Raw genomic sequence first — 22,873 nt, 5'->3', positions numbered from 1 at the left:
TGACCATACGAGATCCGTTCTTACCTCCACCACCTCGGAGTCCTTCAGCCATTTACTTAGAATGTTCTGGATCAAGGGGTACAGTTGCTGGAGCACAACTGCCACCTGGCATGATGATGATGATGACACTAATAAGCAAATATATGTTTTATTGTATTTAATGCAAATTAACTCACTGGGTGGTGTGTGGGTCGGAGGTGAGGCGTTGCTTCCAAACCGTCCGCATGTCTTTTAGTGTCCAGAGTGGTGAACAGGCTGGACAGCATTGCCAGGATGTGAATGATGGACTGTTTCTTGTCAGGGTCAGGCTGTATATATGATATGATGACAATAGGAAACATACACTTAGGACTAACACTAGACAAAAGTATTGGGACACTTAGGACTAACACTAGGCAAAAGTATTGGGACACTTAGGACTAACACTAGACAAAAGTATTGGGACACTTAGGACTAACACTAGGCAAAAGTATTGGGACACTTAGGACTAACACTGGACAAAAGTATTGGGACACTTAGGACTAACACTAGACAAAAGTATTGGGACACTTAGGACTAACACTAGACAAAAGTATTGGGACACTTAGGACTAACACTGGACAAAAGTATTGGGACACTTAGGACTAACACTAGGCAAAAGTATTGGGACACTTATGGACTACAAGTAGACAAAAGTATTGGTACACTTATGACTAACACTAGACAAAAGTATTGGGACACTTAGGACTAACACTAGACAAAAGTATTGGGACACTTAGGACTAACACTGGACAAAAGTATTGGGACACTTAGGACTAACACTAGGCAAAAGTATTGGGACACTTATGGACTACAAGTAGACAAAAGTATTGGTACACTTATGACTAACACTAGACAACATTATTGGGACACTTAGGATTAACACTAGACAACATTATTGGCACACTTAGGACTAACACTAGACAAAAGTATTGGGACACTTAGGACTAACACTAGGCAAAAATATTGGGACACTTATGGACTACAAGTAGACAAAAGTATTGGGACACTTAGGACTAACACTAGGCAAAAGTATTGGGACACTTATGGACTACAAGTCGACAAAAGTATTGGTACACTTAGGACTAACACTAGACAAAAGTATTGGGACACTTAGGACTAACACTAGACAAAAGTATCGGGACACTTAGGACTAACACCAGGCAAAAGTATTGGGACACTTATGGACTACAAGTAGACAAAAGTATTGGGACACTTAGGACTAACACTAGACAACATTATTGGGACACTTAGGACTAACAGTGGACAAAAGTATTTGGACACTTAGGACTAACACTAGGCAAAAGTATTGGGACACTTATGGACTACAAGTAGACAAAAGTATTGGGACACTTAGGACTAACACTAGACAAACGTATTGGGACACTTAGGACTAACACTAGACAAACGCATTGGGACACTTAGGACTGACACTGGACAAAAGTATTGGGACACTTAGGACTAACACTAGGCAAAAGTATTGGGACACTTATGGACTACAAGTAGACAAAAGTATTGGGACACTTAGGACTAACACTAGACAAAAGTATTGGGACACTTAGGACTAACACTAGGCAAAAGTATTGGGACACTTATGGACTACAAGTAGACAAAAGTATTGGGACACTTAGGACTAACACTAGACAAACGTATTGGGACACTTAGGACTAACACTAGACAAACGCATTGGGACACTTAGGACTGACACTGGACAAAAGTATTGGGACACTTAGGACTAACACTAGGCAAAAGTATTGGGACACTTATGGACTACAAGTAGACAAAAGTATTGGGACACTTAGGACTAATAAGTGTCCCAATACTTTTGCCTAGTGTTAGTCCTAAGTGTCCCAATACTTTTGTCTAGACTACAAGTAGACAAAAGTATTGGGACACTTAGGACTAACACTAGACAAACGTATTGGGACACTTAGGACTAACACTAGACAAACGCATTGGGACACTTAGGACTGACACTAGACAAAAGTATCGGGACACTTAGGACTAACACCAGGCAAAAGTATTGGGACACTTATGGACTACAAGTAGACAAAAGTATTGGGACACTTAGGACTAACACTAGACAACATTATTGGGATACTTAGGACTAACAGTGGACAAAAGTATTTGGACACTTAGGACTAACACTAGGCAAAAGTATTGGGACACTTATGGACTACAAGTAGACAAAAGTATTGGGACACTTAGGACTAACACTAGACAAACGCATTGGGACACTTAGGACTAACACTAGACAAACGCATTGGGACACTTAGGACTGACACTGGACAAAAGTATTGGGACACTTAGGACTAACACTAGGCAAAAGTATTGGGACACTTATGGACTACAAGTAGACAAAAGTATTGGGACACTTAGGACTAACACTAGGCAAAAGTATTTGGACACTTATGGACTACAAGTCGACAAAAATATTGGTACACTTAGGACTAACACTAGACAAAAATATTGGGACACTTAGGACTAACACTAGACAAAAGTATTGGGACTCTTAGGACTAACACTGGACAAAAGTATTGGGACACTTAGAACTAACCCTAGGCAAACGTATTGGGACACGTATGGACTACAAGTAGACAAAAGTATTGGGAGACTTAGGACTAACACTAGGCAAAAGTATTGGGACACTTATGGACTAAAAGTAGACAAAAGTATTGCGACACTTAGGACTAACACTAGGCAAAAGTATTGGGACGCTTAGGACTAACACTGGACAAAAGTATTTGGACACTTGGGACTAACACTAGACAAAAGTATTGGGACACTTAGGACTAACACTAGACAAAAGTATTGGGACACTTAGGACTAACAGTAGACAATGACAACGTGAAATTGAATTGTTTCTTTTTTGTCCTCAAAATTCTACACACAATACCCTTTAATGACAATGTGAAATGGACTCAATTCATTTCTGTCCTCTAAATTCTACACACAATACCTTGTTGAATGGGTAAAGGCGGGAAACACCAGCAAAAGTCGGTCCCGTCCAACGCTGCTTGCAGCTTTAATTCTTTATTATTATTCTTTATTATTATACCGCCGCCTAAACAAGAGTGGTAAATATCACAATGGAAAAAAAAATATTACAGTAAAATAAAAAAATAAAAAATATTACAGTACTATACAAAAGTCTTACATACACTACATTGCCAAAAGTATTTGTCCACCCATCCAAATGATCAGAATCAGGTGTCTTAATCACTTGGCCTGGCCACAGGTGTATAAAATCAAGCACTTGAGTGATTTACAGCGTGGAACTGTCACAGGATGCCACCTGTGCAACAAATCCAGTCGAGAAATTTCCTCGCTCCTAAACATTCCAAAAGTCAACTGCCGGCTTTATTATAAGAAAATAGAAGAGTTTGGTAACAACAGCAACTCAGCCACGAAGTGGTAGGCCACGTAAACTGACAGAGAGGGGGTCAGCAGATGCTGAAGCGCATAGTGTAAAGACTTTCTGCACAGTCAGTTGCTACAGAGCACCAAACTTCATGTGGCCTTCCAATTAGCCCACGTACAGTACGCAGAGAGCTTCAGGTAATGGCTTTCCATGGCCGGGCAGCTGCATCTAAGCCATACATCACCAAGTCCTATGCAAAGCATGGGATGCAGTGGTGTAAAGCACGTCGCCACTGGACCTAGAGCAGTGGTCCCCAACCTTTTTGTAACTGCGGACTGGTCAAAGCTTGAAAATGTGTCCCACGGACCGGGGGTGGGGGGTGGGGGGGTAAGGTATTTTTTTTTTCTTTTTTCTTTTTCTTTTTTTGTTATAAAAAAATACAATCATGTGTGCTTACGGACTGTATCCCTGCAGACTGTATTGATCTATATTGATATATAATGTAGGAACCAGAAATATTAATAACAGAAAAAAACAACCCTTTTGTGCGAATGAGTGTGAATGAGTGTAAATGGGGGAGGGAGGTTTTTTGGGTTGGTGCACTAATTGTAAGTGTATCTTGTGTTTTTTATGTTGATTTAATAAAAAAATAAATATATATATATACATATATATATATATATATATATATATATATATATATATATATATATATATATATATATATATATATATATATATATATATATATATATATATATACATATATATATATTTATTTTGTTTAATTTCTTGTGCGGCCCGGTCCCAATCGATCCACGGACCTGTACCGGGCTGTAGCCCGGTGGTTGGGGACCACTGCTCTAGAGCATTCGAGACGTGTTCTCTGGAGTGATGAATCACGCTTTTCCATCTGGCAATCTGATGGACGAGTCTGGGTTTGGAGGTTGCCAGGAGAACGGTACATTTCGGACTGCTTTGTGTCAAGTGTGAAATTTGGTGGAGGAGGGATTATGGTGTGGGGTTGTTTTTCAGGTGTTGGGCTTGGTCCCTTAGTTACAGTGAAAGGAACTTTGGAATGCTTCAGGATACCAAAACATTTTGGGAAAATACTATGCTCCCAACCTTGTGGGAACAGTTTGGAGCGGGCCCCTTCCTCTTCCAACATGACTGTGCACCAGTGCACAAAGCAAGGTCCATAAAGACATGGATGACAGAGTCTGGTGTGGATGAACTTGACTGGCCTGCACAGAGTCCTGACCTGAACCCGATAGAACACTTTTGGGATGAATTAGAACAGAGACTGAGAGCCAGGCCTTCTCGACCAACATCAACATTTATAGGGACGGCATGGCGTAGTGGGTAGAGCAACCGTGCCAGAAACCTGAGGGTTGCAGGTTCGCTCCCTGCCTCTTACCATCCAGAAATCGCTGCCGTTGTGTCCTTGGGCGGGACACTTCACCCATTGCCCCCGGTGCCACTCACACCGGTGAATTGAATGATGAATGATAGGTGGTGGTCGGAGGGGCCGTTGGCGCAAATTGCAGCCACGCTTCCGTCAGTCTACCCCAGGGCAGCTGTGGCTATGAAAGTAGCTTACCACCACCAGGTGTGAATGAATGATGGGTTCTACATGTAAAGCGACTTTGGGTACTTAGAAAAGCGCTATATAAATCCCAGTTATTATTATTATTATTATCAGTGTGTGACCTCACCAATGCGCTTTTGGAAGAATGGTCAAAAATTATCACCAAGTACAGGAACATATCTAGTCGGTACTACTATGATTACATCGATATTTTTTAGCATCACAAAATCATTTTTCGTTTAAAAAAAATTTATATAATGTTTATAAACTCGGAAAATACGTCCCTGGACACATGAGGACTTTGAATATGACCAATGTATGATCCTGTAACGACTTGGTATCGTATTGATACCTAAATTTGTGGTATCATCCAAAACTAATTTAAAGTATCAAACAACAGAAGAATAAGTGATTATTACATTTTAACAGAAGTGTGGATAGAACATGTTAAAAGAGAAAATAACCAGATATTAACAGTAAATGAACAAGTTGTCAGAATAATTGTATCTAAGTTATCACAAAACTTTGTGTTTCAGTGAGTCCCCGGCGAGCAGACAAAGGCTGTCTTTGATCTTATCAATCAAAAGGCCTGTGAAACTCCACTGTGTAGGATGGGAAGCGACATGAAAGTGTTGGTTTCTTTGATCTATTGTAATCCACAAGAAGATTTTGTCTTGACCCGAAATCTACAAAGCGGAGAGGAAGCAGGACCTGACCCCCCTCCAGGCACCTTTTCTTTGAACTGTTTTGTGACCAAAGGCAGCGGCTGTTTACGACCCCCCGTACCTTTAGAAACAGCTGTTGCCACGTAATCAGGGAAAGTCCAAATAAAAGAGGAGGCATACAATCATTCGTCAGAGCGTGGTGGAAAACTGTACATCCCAGGCGTTTCTCCTCAATGAGCTAAATTGAACTCTGTCTGTGTTTAATTCCTTGCTTCTTGTCTGTTCAATAGATGTCATCAGTGTTTGAACCTGACACAAGTAGATTAATAATTCATTTTCTACCGCTTGTCCTTAATAATTTTGACAAAATAATAGAATGATAAATGACACAATATGTTACTACATATGTCAGCAGCTAAATTAGGAGCCTTTGTTTGTTTACTTACTAATAAAATACAATTTGTCTGGTATATTCACTATTTTCTTTAAGAACAAACTAGCAATAATTATAATAATAATTGGGGCGGTATAGCTCGGTTGGTAGAGTGCCCATGACAGCAACTTGAGGGTTCCAGGTTCGATCCCCGCTTCTGCCATCCTAGTCGCTCCCGTTGTGTCCTTGGGCAAGACACTTTACCCACCTGCTCCCAGTGCCACCCACACTGGTTTAAATGTAACTTAGATAATGGGTTTCACTATGTATATAAATATAATTCACTCCACAATAAGAAACATATGTTTAATGTACCGTAAGATTTTTTGTTAAAAAATAGAGCCAATAATGCAATTTTTGTGGTCCCCTTTATTTAGAAAATTATCAAAAAGTACCGAAAGGTATCGAAATACATTTCGGTACCGGTACCAAAATATAACACTGCAAAAACTGAAATCTAAGTAAGATTAAATATCTCAAATAAGGGTGATATTTGCTTATTTTCTGTCTGATAAGATAATTCTTCTCACTAAGCAGATTTTATGTTAGAATGTTTTACTTGTTTTAAGGGTTTTGCTCCTAAATGATCTCTGTAAGATATTAAAGCTTGTTGCTGAGATTTGATGACCTATATTGAGTAAAACATGCTTGGAACTCGAATATCAACTGATGCAAAGCTGTGTCATCAACACTCACAAGTATAAAAGTACTTTTTTAAAGTAATAATTTCTTACTTCAAGCATGAAAAAAAAAAAATCATGATGCATATCATTATGTCAAGATAATGGCACTAGCATTTACTTAATTTAAGAATATTTTTCAACATATTGAGCAAAAAGGTCTCTTTTTTTTCTACCAAGAAAAGTGCATTTGTTATTAGTGAGAATATACTTATTCTAAGGTATTTTTGGGTTCATTGAGGTTAGCTAATTTTACTTGTTTTGGAAAGTCTTGACAAGCCGAATTTTCTTGTTCTATTGGCAGATAATTTTGCTTAGTTCAAATAAAATACACCTCATTTTAGTATTTTGTTTTCTTGTTTTTGAACACTGACTTTTTGCAGAGTAGTATCGGGACAACACTACTCCATACCGTTTGTTGTGCCATGATCTCCAGCTGCTGGACGTGAGGACTGATGAGTGAGTGCAGTTTTCCCAAGATCTCCTCCATGGGCATGGCAGACAGCAGGAAGCCTAGAGCCTGCATGAGCCACATGCACTGGCTGCTCTGCACAAACATTACAAATAAACGTCATCCATGTTTCGCTCACATAGTCTCTTTGCAACACTCCACTCACCTTATGGATCCCTTTAACCAGCACATCCTATTGAGAATGAATTTTTTTTTTTTTTATCATTGCTATGCATTGATTTGCGATTTGAGCGACCACAGGAAACCTAACCTGGGACACGTTGAGAATGTCCTGAGTGTAAAAACCGAGGTCGTGGCGGCACTCCCTGCAGATCCTCTTCAGGGTAGAAACGCTGGAGACGGAGAGCTCGGGTCTCACAAGACCCTGGAGGACCATGGGTAACATACCGCTAAGCATCACTGGGTGGTCCACCAGCCACTCAGCCAAGGACCCTTGGCAACACAAATACAGGTGAAACTCAAGAAAATAGAATATTGTACAAAGGTTTGTTTATCTCTAATATTTGACACTGTGTTATAACATGCAACTTAAGATATTTCAAGACTACCTTTGATGTAATTATGATTATTGCTTATACAAAACCCAAAACCAGTGACGTTGGCACGTTGTGTAAATCGTAAATAAAAACAGAATACAATTATTTGCAAATACTTATATTCAATTGAATTGACTGCAAAGACAAGATATTTAACGTTCGAACTGGAAAACTATGTTATTTTTTGCAAATATTAGCTCATTTGGGATTTCAGGCCTGCAACATGTTTAAAAAAAGCTGGCACAAGTGGCAAAAAAAACTGACAACGTTGAGGAATGCTCATCAAACTCTTATTTGGAACATCCCACAGGTGAACAGGCTAATTGGGAACAGGTGAGTGCCTTGATTGGGTATAAAAGCAGCTTCCATGAAATGCTCAGTCATTCACAAACAAGGATGGGAGGAGAACACCACTTTGTGAACAAATGCGTGAGCAAACTGTCAGACAGTTTAAGAACAACATTTCTCAACAAGCTATTGCAAGGAATTTTAGGGATTTCACCATCTACGCTCCGTAATATCATCAAAAGGTTCAAAGAATCTGGAGAAATCAATGCACGTAAGCGATGATATTACGGACCTTCGATCCCTCAGGCGGTACTGCATCAAAAAGGGACATCAATGTGTAAAGGATATCACCACATAGACTCAGGAACACTTCAGAAAACCACTGTCAGTAACTACAGTTCATCGCTACATCTGTAAGTGCAAGTTAAAACTCTACTATGCAAAGCGAAAGCCATTTATCAATAACACCCAGAAACGCCGCCAGCTTTGCTGGGCCTGAGCTCATCTAAGGTGGACTGATTCAAAGTAGAAAAGTGTTCAGTGGTTTGACGAGTCCACATTTCAAATTGTTTTTGGAAACTGTGGACGTCGTGTCTTCTGGACTAAAGAGGAAAAGAACCATCCGGATTGTTATAGGCGCAAAGTTGAAAAGCCGGCATCTGTGATAGTATGGGGGTGTATTAGTGCCCAAGACATGGGTAACTTACACATTTGTGAAGGCACCATTAAAGCTGAAAGGTACATACAGGTTTTGGAGCAACATATGTTGCCATCCAAGCAACGTTATAATGGACGCCCCTGCTTATTTCAGCGAGACAATGCCAAGCCACGTGTTAAAACAGCGTGGCTTCATAGTAAAAGAATGCGGGTACTAGACTGGCCTGTCTGTAGTCCAGACCTGTCCCCCATTAAAAATGTGTGGCGCATTATGAAGCCTAAAATACCACAACGGAGATCCTGGACTGTTGAACAACTTAAGCTGTACATCAAGCAAGAATGGGAAATCATTTAACCTGAAAAGCTTAAAAAATTGGTCTCCTCAGTTCCCAAACGTTTACTGAGTGTTGTTAAAAGGAAAGGCCATGTAACACAGTGGTAAAAATGCCCCTGTGCCAACTTTTTTGCAATGTGTTGCTGCCATTAAATTCTAAGTTAATGATAATTTGAAAAAAAAAAAAAAAAAGTTTCTCAGTTCCAACGTTAAGTATCTTGTTTTTGCAGTCTATTCAACTGAATATAAGTTGAAAAGGATTTGCAAATCATTGCATTCTGTTTTTATTTATGAATTACAGAACATGCCAACTTCACTGGTTTTGGGTTTTGTAGTTTAGGAAATTTTGGGGGGGGTCAAAAACTGTAAGCCATTATCATCAAAATGATACCAAATCAAGGCTTGGCATATCTCACTTTGTATGTAACGAGTTGATATCACATATGAGTTTCACATTTGAAGTTGAATTGCTGACATGAATGAACGGGCTTTTGCACGATATTCTCATTTTTCGAGTTTCACCTGTATATCAACAAAAGTGTTAATTGTTGTGGAGTGCACAGCATGATAAGGTATGAATATTGCAGCTACCTATTGTGTACATGACCGTGTCGGCCAGCATGACGTTACTGATGTTGATACGGGGGATGAGACCAATCAGACCAGGGATGACATCAGAGTAGTTCACGTCGATGGTTTCTGCTATGGACTGGAAGCCAAACAATAACGCCTCTGTGTCCTACAATGGAGAAGAAGAGACATTAAACTACAAGAAAATAGGACACGCAATGTACATATCGTATTTTACGTATTTCCTCAACTTTGAACCCTGTGGCTTATACAAACCCCGTTTCCATATGAGTTGGGAAATTGTGTTAGATGTAAATATAGACAAAATACAATGATTTGCAAATCCTTTTCAACTCATATTCAATTGAATGCACTACAAAGACAAGATATTTGATGTTCAAACTCATAAACGTAATTTTTTTTTTTGCAAATATTAATTAACTTAGAATTTCATGGCTGCAACACGTGCCAAAGTAGTTGGGAAAGGGCATGTTCACCACTGTGTTACATGGCCTTTCCTTTTAACAACACTCAGTAAACGTTTGGGAACTGAGGAGACACATTTTTTAAGCTTCTCAGGTGGAATTCTTTCCCATTCTTGCTTGATGTACAGCTTAAGTTGTTCAACAGTCCGGATGTCTCCGTTGTGGTATTTTAGGCTTCATAATGCGCCACACATTTTCAATGGGAGACAGGTCTGGACTACAGGCAGGCCAGTCGAGTACCCGCACTCTTTTACTATGAAGCCACGCTGTTGTAACACGTGGCTTGGCATTGTCTTGCTGAAATAAGCAGGGGCGTCCATGGTAACGTTGCTTGGATGGCAACATACAATGCTCCAAAACTTGTATGTACCTTTCAGCATTAATGGTGCCTTCACAGATGTGTAAGTTACCCATGTCTTGGGCACTAATACACCCCCATACCATCACAGATGCTGGCTTTTCAACTTTGCGCCTATAACAATCCGGATGGTTCTTTTCCTCTTTGGTCCGGAGGACACAACGTCCACAGTTTCCAAAAACAATTTGAAATGTGGACTTGTCAGACCACAGAACACTTTTCCACTTTGTATCAGTCCATCTTAGATGATGTCAGGCCCAGCGAAGCCGACGGCGTTTCTGGGTGTTGTTGATAAACTGTTTTCGCCTTGCATAGGAGAGTTTTAACCTTCACTTACAGATGTAGCGACCAACTGTAGTTACTGACAGTGGGTTTCTGAAGTGTTCCTGAGCCCATGTGGTGATATCCTTTACACACTGTTGTCGCTTGTTAATGCAGTACAGCCTGAGGGATCGAAGGTCACGGGCTTAGCTGCTTACGTGCAGTGATTTCTCCAGATTCTCTGAACCCTTTGATGATATTACGAACCGTAGATGGTGAAATCCCTAAATTCCTTCCAATAGCTGGTTGAGAAGGGTTTTTCTTAAACTGTTCAACAATTTGCTCACGCATTTGTTGACAAAGTGGTGACCCTCGCCCTATCCTTGTTTGTGAATGACTGAGCATTTCATGGAATCTACTTTTATACCCAATAATGGCACCCACCTGTTCCCAATTTGCCTGTTCACCTGTGGGATGTTCCAAATAAGTGTTTGATGAGCATTCCTCAACTTTATCAGTATTTATTGCCACCTTCCCCAACTTTTTTGTCACGTGTTGCTGGCATAAAATTCTAAAGTTAATGATTTTTTGCAACAAAAAAAAATGTTTATCAGTTTAAACATCAAATATGTTGTCTTTGTAGCATATTTAACTGAATATGGGTTGAAAATGATTTGCAAATCATTGTATTCCGTTTATATTTACATTTAACACAATTTCCCAACTCATATGGAAACAGGGTTTGTACAAACGTGTGGCTAATCAATAGATTTTTCTTTGCTAACGGCCATAATATTTTGTATATGTGGGGGGCGTGGCCTGCGGACCTGCAGCGAAGCGGGGTGTGTCGACCGGCTTCGAGATTAGCGACAGGTGCGTAGATGGCACACCTGGGCCGGCTTATCTAATCACCTGTCGCTCTGTTAAAAAGCTGCAGCCGGGAAGGAGAGGGGAGTTGGTGGTGGAGTGCGAGCGAAAGCGAGACAAACGACACACTGGAAGGAAAACCATTTGTGTGCTCAATGGATAAAAAGAGACTCTTATCACAAAATAGATCATTGTTCAGAACCATGAACGTCGCTGTCATGTCAGCGATTGGTGGTCAGAGCAACCCGGAGGAGAGAGTCTTCCACAGTATACAACAAACTTACATAACACCCACACAGAGACTGAAAAAGTGTGTAATTGATTCTGCTATAGCGCCATCTTTTGGTCGAGTTTGCTCACTGTAGGCGCTTAGGATTGAACGTCTAGAGTATTTCCTTCCGTTTTATGCTTTGAACTGGATGTATAAATGCCATTCCATCGAGTAGTCATCCATAGCGTTTCTGCTTGTATGCACTCTTCATTTACTCCAAGAAATGTTGGTAAGTTTTACAATATAACTACAATAATTTTTACTTACTAAACCGTCAAATGAGTGATGTCTGTCGGAGTGTTTTCGTGCATATTTGTACGTGCTATCATACTGTAAACAAGCTAACGCCATTAGCATTAGCTAACACATTTACGAGTGTCTGTGTTAGTATTATTAACTTACAATGACTTTCTTTTTATATTATTTCAGTTTCACAAATTCGTCAGTAAATTCACCAAAACGTCACCGTGGAGTTATTGAGTCTGTTTAGCTGATTGTACAGCTTGCTGTTTTGTTTGATTAGTTGTTTTACTGCTGTGTTACAGACCCCGTTTGGAAACAATGGAAGTATGTTAATATAAAACCCAAAACCAGTGAAGTTGGCACGTTGTGTAAATGGTAGATAAAAACAGAATACAATAATCTGCAAATCCTTTTCAACCTATATTCAATTGAATAGACTGCAAAGTTAAAGTTAAAGTTAAAGTACCAATGATTGTCACACACACACTAGGTGTGGCGAAATTATTCTCTGCATTTAACCCATCACCCTTGATCACCCCCTGGGAGGTGAGGGGAGCAGTGGGCAGCAGCGGTGGCCGCGCCCGGGAATCATTTTTGGTGATTTAACCCCCAATTCCAACCCTTGATACTGAGTGCCAAGCAGGGAGGTAATGGGTCCCATTTTTATAGTCTTTGGTATGACCCGGCCGGGGTTTGAACCCACAACCTACCGATCTCAGGGCGGACACTCTAACCACTAGGCCACTGAGTAGCCAAGATACTTAACGTTCAAACTGAGAAACGTTATTATTTTTTGCAAATATTACTTCATTTGGAATGTGATGCCTACAACATGTTTCAAAACAGCTGGCACAAGTGGCAAAAAAGACTGATAAAGTTGAGGAATGCTCATCAAAGACTTATTTGGAACATCCCACAGGTGAACAGGCTAATTGGGAACAGGTGGGTGCCATGATTGGGTATAAAAGCAGCTTCCATGAAATGCTCAGTCATTCACAAACAAGGATGGGGTGAGGGTCACCACTTTGTGAACAGTTTAAGAACAACATTTTTTCAACGAGCTATTGCAAGCAATTTGGGGACTTTACCATTTACGGTCCGTAAGCAGCATGCCCGTGACCTTCGATCCCTCAGGCGATACTGCATCAACAAGCAACTTTAGTGTGTAAAGGATATCACCACATGGGCTCAGGAACACTTCAGAAAACCACTGTCAATTCTACTATGCAAAGCATAAGCCATTTATCAACAACACCCAGAAACGCTGTCCGCTGTGCTGGGCCCGAGCTCATCTAAGACGGACTGATGCAAAGTGGAAAAGTGTTCTGTGGTCTGACGAGTTCACATTTCAAATTGTTTTGGGAAACTGTGGACATCGTGTCCTCCGGACTAAAAAGAGGAAAAGAACCATCAGGACTGTTCTGGACGCAAAGTTCAAAAGCCAGCATCTGTGATGGTATGGGGGTGTATTAGTGCCCAAGGCATGGGTAACTTACACATCTGTGAAGGCACCATTAATGCTGAAAGGTACATACAGGTTTTGGAGCAACATATGTTGCCATCCAAGCAACGTTATGATGGACACCCCTGCTTATTTCAGCAAGACAATGCCAGCCACATTCTGCACGTGGCTTCGTAGTAAAAGAGTGCGGGTACTAGACTGGCCTGTCTGTAGTCCAGACGTGTCTCCCATTGAAAATGTGTGGCGCATTATGAAGCCTAAAATACCTCAACGGAGACCCCGGACTGTTGAACAACTTAAGCTGTACATCAAGCAAGAATGGGAAATAATTCCACCTGAGAAGCTTAAAAAATGTGTCTCCTCAGTTCCCAAACATTTACTGAGTGTTGTTAAAAGGAAAGGCAATGTAACACAGTGGTAAAAATGCCCGTTAATGATAAGTTAATGATTATTTGCAAAAAAAAAAAAAAATCTCAGTTGGAACATTAAATATCTTGTCTTTGCTGTCTAAGTTGAAAAAGATTTGCAAATGGTATTCTGTTTTTTTTTTTTTACGAATTAAACAATGTGCCAACTTCACTGGCTTGTCCACTCACAAGAGACAGGTAATAGAAGTAGATTGACAACCTGCCACCCTGTTGACTGCTGGGGGTCCATCAGCTGTCTTCCCAGGCGGTCATAAAGGTTACTGAGCAGCTCGGCTCCCAACATTTCATAGACGTACATCAACGTGTCAGAGATGTCCACCCTGAAAGGTAAAACAACCATGTTGTTTTATCATTTATAATTGAATATGTTAATGAGACTGTTCAAACTACAGGTGTTCACAAAGTACACAGAACAAGAATTATGGTGAACATCTTGAACCCTTTTTTTTTTTTTTTTTTTATTGAGACAAAGATTATATATGTATTTAATATTTGTTTACTTACTATGGCATATTATTTGTTTATTATTTATTTGTTCACTGTTATGTTACAGCGAGCAAGGAAATGGGCTAAAATTGCTATGGTGCGAAAAGGTGGGCGGGGTTGAGGTGTGGGGGAGGGGGAGGGTTTGTGGGGGGTAGTGTTTGGTGGTAGCGGGGGTGTATATTGTAGCCCGGAAGAGTTAGGGATGCAAGGGATTCTGGGTATTTGTTCTGTTGTGTTTATGTTGTGTTACGGTGCGGATGTTCTCCCAAAATGTGTTTGTCATTCTTGTTTGGTGTGGGTTCACAGTGTGGCGCATATTTGTAACAGTGTTGAAGTTGTTTATACGACCACCCTCAGTGTGACCTGTATGGCTGTTGATCAAGTATGTCTTGCAGTCAATTTCGTGAGTATGCAGAAGCCGCATACAACATGTGATTGGGCCGGCACGCTGTTTGTATGGTGAAAAAGCGGACGCGTCGACAGGTTGTAGAGGACGTTAAAGGCAGTGCCATCACGGCACGCCCTTAATATTGTTGTCTGGGTGAAAATCTGGAGAAATTCGGGAGAATGGTTGCCCCGGGAGATTTTTGGGAGGGGCACTGAAATTCGGGAGTCTCCCAGAAAAATCGGGAGGGTTGGCAAGTATGGAAAAGGGGTAGAATTAAATAAGCTCAGCTTCTTCCTACTCCTTTTCGGACGTGCTGTCATGAAACAACTGGAAATATGTGATGAATTACATTATATTGTATGCATGGTCGAAATAAACCAAAACTGAAACTGAACAGTGCGAACATTACACTCAAATTTTAATGCTAAATTAGCCTATTTGCTGAAGACTTAGAAAGGTGCAGTTCCCATCTGTCTGGTGGATTGTTTTTTTGTTTTTTAGGATGTGTAGCGAAGCCTGCTTTTCTGTAAGATATTGGGCATTTAGCTATAAGGGTGCGTCAGAGGCATCATCTTAATGACGTCATAAAAATCCAACAACCTCAAAACCATTTGTACACATCTTCCCTCAAAAATGGAGCAAACATGCAAATACAAATGATAGATGTCAGGTTCAAACACTGATGACATCTATTAAACAGACAAAGAAGCAAGAAATTAAACAAAGACAGAATTCAATTTAGCTCAACTGAGGAGAAACGTCTGGGCTGTACTCTTTAGCAGTCTCCCACCACGCTCTGACGAAAGATTGTACGCCTCCTCTTTTATTTGGACATTCCCTGATTACATGGCAGCTGCTGTTTCTAAAGGGAGGGGGGTCGTAAACAGCCGTGGCCTTTGGTTACAAAACAGTTCAAATAAAAGGTGCCTGGAGGGGGGTCAGGTCCTGCTTCTTCTCCGCTTTGTAGATCTCAGGTCAAGACAAAATATTCCTGTGGATTACAATACATCAAAAAAAACGACACCTTAATGTCGCTTCCCATCCTACACTGTGGAGTTTTTCAAGCCTTTTGCTTGGTAGGATCAAACACAGCCGGGAACTCATGGCAACACAACGTTTTGTGATAACTTAGACCCAATTAATCTGAAAATAGATTTTTCTCACCTTTGACACTCATAAACATGCTCTAGGCACACATGCGACTGTTCAATTTGACAAAAATAGGGGTTTAAAATGTTATTACTAACAGAGGAGATGGAAACTACACATTTAATTTTGACAAAACTTTGTAGAACCACCTGAAGTTTTCAAAATAAAGGTTGCAATAACTTGTGTTCACTTTTTGCTGTTGCAGTTAGGAGTGCAACTAAAAAATGATTTTAAGACTCGACGAGTTGGCGATAATTTTCTTTTTTTATTGCTTATGATCTACCGTGCACGTTTGAGGTGGACGGTGATTTTTACAAAAAATTTTAAACCTACGATAGTAAATTTAATGGTAACAAAAGAAAGATAAATTACTGAGACGCTTTATTCCACAAAGTTTATAATCAGAGTGAAAAAAAAAATCAATCAAATAATGTATTTTTCTATCCAGTACTGTTAGGGTGAATTAGCTGCAATTATTTAACTAATGGAATAAAAGTGTAAACTTGAGCCTTCCTGGTGGTCTATCAAGCATATGGAGCCGCACGTCTTCTTGGACTGTAGTGTATCATTCTTCAATGAAACAAGTAAAACTTAAAAATTAAGGATGTAGACCAGTGGTGTCCAAACTACGGCATCGTCTACTCGCGGTGTGCATTTGTCGAGACGTCCCAAGTTTAATAGGTGTCCAAGTTTAACGTGGGGTGCCTCCAACTTAATTTTAAACATCTGACAGTAAAATAGCTTGTGGATAACGTGATTAATTCTGGCTAATGACCATGAATTGTGAGTTGAAATGGACGCAGCACAGCATAATCCTTTAGTAGGGGGGGGGGGGGGCGTGGCCTGCGGACCTGCAGGGAAGCGGGGTGTGCCAGGACCAGCTTCGAGATCAGCGACAGGTGCATAGATGGCCCACCTGGGCCTGCTTATCTAATCACCTGTCGCTCCGTTAAAAGGCAGCAGCCGGGAAGGAGAGAGGAGTTGGAGTTGAAGCACGAGCGCGAGCGAGAGCGAGACTGACAAGACACCAAAATACTTTGCACATTGCTGAAAATAAAACTGTCTAAAAACCCTGAAAAGGAGCGGTGATGTCGGTGATTGGTGGTCCGAAGAACCCGGAAGCGAGAGTCTTCCACACATATATGACTTGATCCAAACAACCTTTTCCGCTCATGGCGCTAATAAACCAACACTAAAAGTCAACACACGGTCACACATAACACAATCTGCTCACTAAACGTTGTAGATATTATAAAAACATGTCCAAGCACAACACATCATTCAAAATTACACTTATTTAAATCCCCTGCAATGTATGATGGGAAAAATGCTGGACAGCCTATCCGCACATATCCGTGTTTGGCACATTTTAGCTGCTTGATAATTTTGATTGATTACAACAAGGTATAAGTCAAACTTTCACATACTCCTAATACATTTATAAACATGTATATATATTAGGGCAGGGGTCGGCAACCCAAAATGTTGAAAGAGCCATATTGGACCAAAAATACAAAAATAAGTTTGTCTGGAGCCGCAAAAAATTAAAAGCCATATTACATACAGATAGTGTGTCATGAGATATAAATGTAATTAAAAGGAAACTACATGACCTCAAATACACCTACAAATGAGGCATAATGATGCAATATGTACATATCGCTAGCCTAAATAGCATGTTAGCATCGATTAGCTTGCAGTCATGCAGTGACCAAATATGTCTGATTAGCACTCCACACAAGTCAATAACATCAACAAAACTCACCTTTGTGCATTCATGCACAACGTTAAAAGTTTGGTGGACAAAATGAGACAGAAAAAGAAGTGGCATAAAACACGTCCTAGAAAGTCAGAGAAAGTTATATATGTAAACAAACTACGGTGAGTTCAAGGACCGCCAAAATTAGTAGGACAAAACGGTGCTGCCAAATACTCGAATCAGTGAAGCATGTTTAATAGGGATGTCCGATAATGGCTTTTTGGCGATATTCGATATTCCGATATTGTCCAACTCTTTAATTACCGATACCGATATCAACCGATATATGCAGTCGTGGAATCAACACATTATTATGCCTAATTTGGACAACCAGGTATGGTGAAGATAAGGTACTTTTAAAAAAAATAATAAAACAAGATAAATAAATTAAAAACATTTTCTTGAATAAAAAATAAAGTAAAACAATATGAAAACAGTCACATAGAAACTAGTAATTAATGAAAATGAGTAAAATTAACTGTTAAAGGTTAGTACTATTAGTGGACCAGCAGCACGCACAATCATGTGTGCTTACGGACTGTATCCCTTGCAGACTGTATTGATATATAATGATATATAATGTAGGAACCAGAATATTAATAACAGAAAGAAACAACCCTTTTGTGTGAATGAGTGTAAATGGGGGAGGGAGGTTTTTTGAGTTGGTGCACTAATTGAAAGTGTATCTTGTGTTTTTTATGTTGATTTAATAAAAATAAAAAATAAAAATAAAAAAACGATACTGATAATAAAAAAACCGATACCGATAATTTCCGATATTATTTCAATATATATATATATATATATTTATATACACAATGTTACATTTTAAAGCATTTATCGGCCGATAACATCTCTAATGTTTAATATAAACAGTGTGCTTTATAACAATTAGGGAGGTTTGTGTCATGTTTGTCCTCCTACAGAAACTGTACTAAAACAAAAAAAAAACAAAAAAAATTTTCCCCTCATCTTTTTCCATTTTTCATACATTTTTGAAAAAGCTCCAGAGAGCCACTAGGCCGGTGCTAAAGAGCCGCATGCGGCTCTAGAGCCGCGGGTTGCCGACCCCCGTATTAGGGGTTTAACGGTACGTGTATTTGTTTGGAACCGTTTCGGTACGGGGGTTTCGGTTCGGTTCGGAGGTGTACCGAACGAGTTTCCACACGAACATATTAAGTAGCCGCCTAGGCTAAAATCTTAACAAGCGGCTCCGCTTCTTCTGCCTCTGTCTCTGTCAGTACTCTACACAGCACCCAGCATTGTCCCACCCACACAACTATCTGATTGGTTACATACAGAGCGGTAACAGCCAATCAGCAGTGCGTATTGAGAGCGGTAACAGCCAATCAGCAGTGCGTATTGAGAGCGGTAACAGCCAATCAGCAGTGCGTATTCAGAGCGCATATTGTCAGTGCTTCTGCGGTGGGGTTAGCAGAAAGGTGTTTAGCAGGTAAGCATCAGGCAGCGGACTCTCCCCAAATTATAATAAACACCTCCCAGTCAACTACTAGTAAAATCACTATGAGCCCGTTGACGTTCTAGAAACAAACGACAGCTCAGCTCGCTCGCAATCCTGGCTTGAGGTGAAGGCTAATTAGCTTTTAGCGTAACATTAGCTCATTTTGCGGTGTGTGTGTGTGAGTGTGTGTGTGTGTGTGTGTGTGTGTGTGTGTGTGTGTGTGTGTGTGTGTGTGTGCGTGTGTGTTACGGACAGCAAAGCCCTGTCTGTATGTTATTTCACTTTACCTTTTTCTGTGTTGATTGAGCTGTGTTGAAGCAGCAAAAAAAGGACATTATGTTAAAAGATGATCTCTGATAGTTGATATAATAATGTAAGTGCATCATAAAGCCTACATGAACTCCATGGTGTTCAGGGATGAATAGTCTCTCCTATTGCTATTATACTATTTTTTCAGCTGTAGTTACATTAATCATTAGAAATGTAGCAGCCTAGTTTTGAATGGCAGGGTCCCTGCTATCACATGTTGATAAAAATATAACATTTACATAATAAAAATCAACTACAGGCTTCCCAAATGCTGTAATAAATTAAGCATGATGAGTTGACTTGAAACTGTTTAATGTTGCACTTGTTATATGTTGAAGTAAAGTTTTGTCATTTTATTTAATCTGAGCAACAACTTGAGGCAGTTTAATGTTGATTAACGTGGGCAGAATTATTATAGTGTTCTCAATGTTAAAAGGATAAAGTCATTGTTTACAAATTTGGTAAATAAATAACCAAAAATGTAATTTTTTGGTTATTTATTTAGTTTTCTTACTGTACCGAAAATGAACCGAACCATGACCTCTAAACCGAGGTACGTACCAAACCGAAATTTTTGTGTACCGTTACACCCCTAATATATATACATATATACATACATATGTATGTATTTATATATTAAAGTTAAAGTTAAAGTACCACTGATAGTCACACACACAGTAGGTGTGGTGAAATTACCCTCTGCATTTGACCCATCCCCTTGTTCCACCCAACGGGAGGTGAGGGGAGCAGTGAGCAGCAGCGGTGGCCGCGCTTGGGAATCATTTTTGGCCAAATGTTTTTAGCCCAATGCGGCCCTCAAGTCAATAAGTTTGGACCACCCCGATTTAGACAATGCAGGTGTATGCCATGTTTTGATTAAATACTATTTGTTTGTCTCACCTGTAGATTCTAAACTGCTCCTTGTCATCAGAACTCCAGGATGCGTATTCTTCCTGGGAGGGATAATGTGATTTATGCAGCAACACATCCACGAGCTGGAAGTAAACCGGCCTGTAGACTTGCAGATAAATGGCCTGCCTCTCCTCCTCCAACGACAAGATGTCATCCTGAACAACAATCACAACAATGACCACCTGTGCCAAAGTTTTAATAGTACATGACAGTCCTCACCTGCAGAGTGTACCAGAAGGTGAGCGTGAGGGAGCTGGTTGTCTCACTCACTGGGTACTGGCCAGGAATCCCGGTACAGAACAGAATCATGTTGACTAGGGCCAGATACTCTTGCCAGTGATCCACTTGCTCCAGCAAAACCCTAACATACACAAAACCAGGTGACTTTCTTTGCAATGTTTTATTTTATGTTTCAAATGCTCTGATTCTGATACACGGCAAAAGTAGCTTGCTACATCAAAGCTACATTTAATGGCATTTCTATCTATGAGCCCACATGTATAATATCAATGTAAATGTAACTGAGAGTGGACCCAATTAGGGTCCATTACTATTAACTATCTGTCATCTAGTAGGGGACACCCTACAACTACCTCCCCACACCCCACTGTATGTATTTATTTTAGCTTGCCTTTTCTTTGGCCCACCCCTATAATGTTATTAATTTTCTCTACCTACAGTAATAAAAAACAGCATATATCTATATCTTGACAAAAAACAACAATGACTTGTGTGTTGTTTGGGAACAGTAGGCAATACGGGGGTCAGCAACCCGCGGCTCTATAGCCGCATGCGGCTCTTTAGCGCCGCCCTAGTGGCTCTCTGGACCTCTTTCGGAGATGTGTGAAAATGGAAAAAAAACATTTTTTTGTTTTAATATATTTTCTGTAGGAGGACAAACATGACACAAACCATCGTAATTGTTATAATAAACATGCTTCACTGATGAGAACATTTGGCAAGCATCGTTTTGTCCTACTAATTTCAGCAATCCTTGAACTCATCGCAGTTTGTTTACATGTACAATTTTCTCCGACGCTGCCACAGAAAGACGTGTTTTATGCCACTCCGTCTTTGTCTCATTTTGTCCACCAAACGTTTTATGCTGTGCGTGAATGCACAAAGGTGAGTTTTGTTGATGTTATTGATTTGCTGGAGTGCTTATCAGGCATATTTGGTCAATCCATGACTGCAAGCTAATCGAGGCTTTTTCTGTCTTGCCTCTGGTGAGGGCGGTCGCTTTCCGCTCCCTCTTCTCCCAGCTTGCTCTCTTTGTTTTTGTCTTGTCTGAACTTTTTTGAAGCCTCTTTCTTTGCGCTGTCCTCAAATCTAAACATCAGACATGGATATGATCTGCTGGACTCTCGACGCAATTGACAAAATCCTTTCGACTGAAAAGGAAAATTGAATTGAATTTGAGAGACCCAGCATGGACGAATAGAACAGACAAGTCATTGTTTTGTCTGATCACGGAAAACAAACATCCCAATCTACGATTTGACTCCCTCGAATGACCTTGACGCTGTGAAAACAGGACCAGGCTGTTCTGAAAAACACCCCCGAGGACACCTCAATGATGGACGCTTTTGACCTCCCTCCCTCCTCAACGACACCTGGAGTCGAACTTTTGCAGATCGGCCTCAGTCTAAAAAAACATTACATCATCACACCCAAGACAATTGGGCACACACACACACACACACACACACACACACACACACACACACACACACACACACACCCTCCCCCACCCCACGCCTTCCCCACCGCTTGTTGCGAGTTTGTCGTGATTAAATGTAACGTGTTTATGTGTGCATTGCATGGAGGTTTTTTCCCACTCCAGACTAGGCCCCCTTAGGAGCCCAGTCTAGATTGTATTTTTTTACTCATCTTTTTCCACAGCGTTTTACCTTTTCCCCATCTTTTACGGGGCGCCTTGTGGCAACCCATCAGCGTTCCTGTTCTGTAACCCTGTACACTGTTTGTTTGTCTAATCTTGAACGGGTTTGTGCTGAAAACAAAGTTTTGTTGTACTTGTGCAATGACAATAAAGACCTATCTATCTATCTATCTATCTATCTATCTATCTATGCTAACATGCTATTTAGGTTAGCTGTATGTACATATTGCATCATTATGCCTTGTTTGTAGGTATATATATTTGAGCTCATTTCCTTTACTTATGTCCTCTGTGTATTTAATTTATATTTGCATGTCTCATGACACATTATCTGTATGTAATATTGGCTGCGTTGTTTGTGTGCCATTTTGTTCCAGACCACAGTAAATATTACCCAGCTTGCAAAGATTGTAATAAATCCATTAGAAAAAGACAGCCTGCCATTTCCTCAAACTTGGACACACACATCTATACCTTTTGGCCATTCTGAGCCAGTAATTTCCAGAAGTTATCTCATCCTGTGGGAAGCCT

General features: G+C 40.2%; 1 protein-coding gene across 2 annotated transcripts in view; it reads right to left on the bottom strand.

The window, feature by feature from the left end:
- Positions 1–22,873, bottom strand: part of LOC133579641 (importin-13-like) — a 55,151-nt gene that overhangs the window by 19,272 nt on the left and 13,006 nt on the right. For both annotated transcript variants that reach the window (XM_061934086.1, XM_061934087.1), the window contains 9 exons: positions 20,662–20,803; positions 20,431–20,597; positions 14,177–14,297; positions 9,624–9,771; positions 7,468–7,649; positions 7,363–7,389; positions 7,158–7,292; positions 177–308; positions 25–105 (listed from right to left, as the gene is read on the bottom strand). In XM_061934086.1, coding sequence (XP_061790070.1) covers positions 25–105; positions 177–308; positions 7,158–7,292; positions 7,363–7,389; positions 7,468–7,649; positions 9,624–9,771; positions 14,177–14,297; positions 20,431–20,597; positions 20,662–20,803 — 1,135 coding nt within the window. The remainder of the gene's footprint in view (positions 1–24; positions 106–176; positions 309–7,157; positions 7,293–7,362; positions 7,390–7,467; positions 7,650–9,623; positions 9,772–14,176; positions 14,298–20,430; positions 20,598–20,661; positions 20,804–22,873) is intronic.

The sequence above is a fragment of the Nerophis lumbriciformis genome, linkage group LG03 (assembly GCF_033978685.3).
Source record: "Nerophis lumbriciformis linkage group LG03, RoL_Nlum_v2.1, whole genome shotgun sequence".
Lineage (NCBI taxonomy): Eukaryota > Metazoa > Chordata > Actinopteri > Syngnathiformes > Syngnathidae > Nerophis > Nerophis lumbriciformis.
This window is presented reverse-complemented; position numbering and strand designations above follow the sequence as displayed.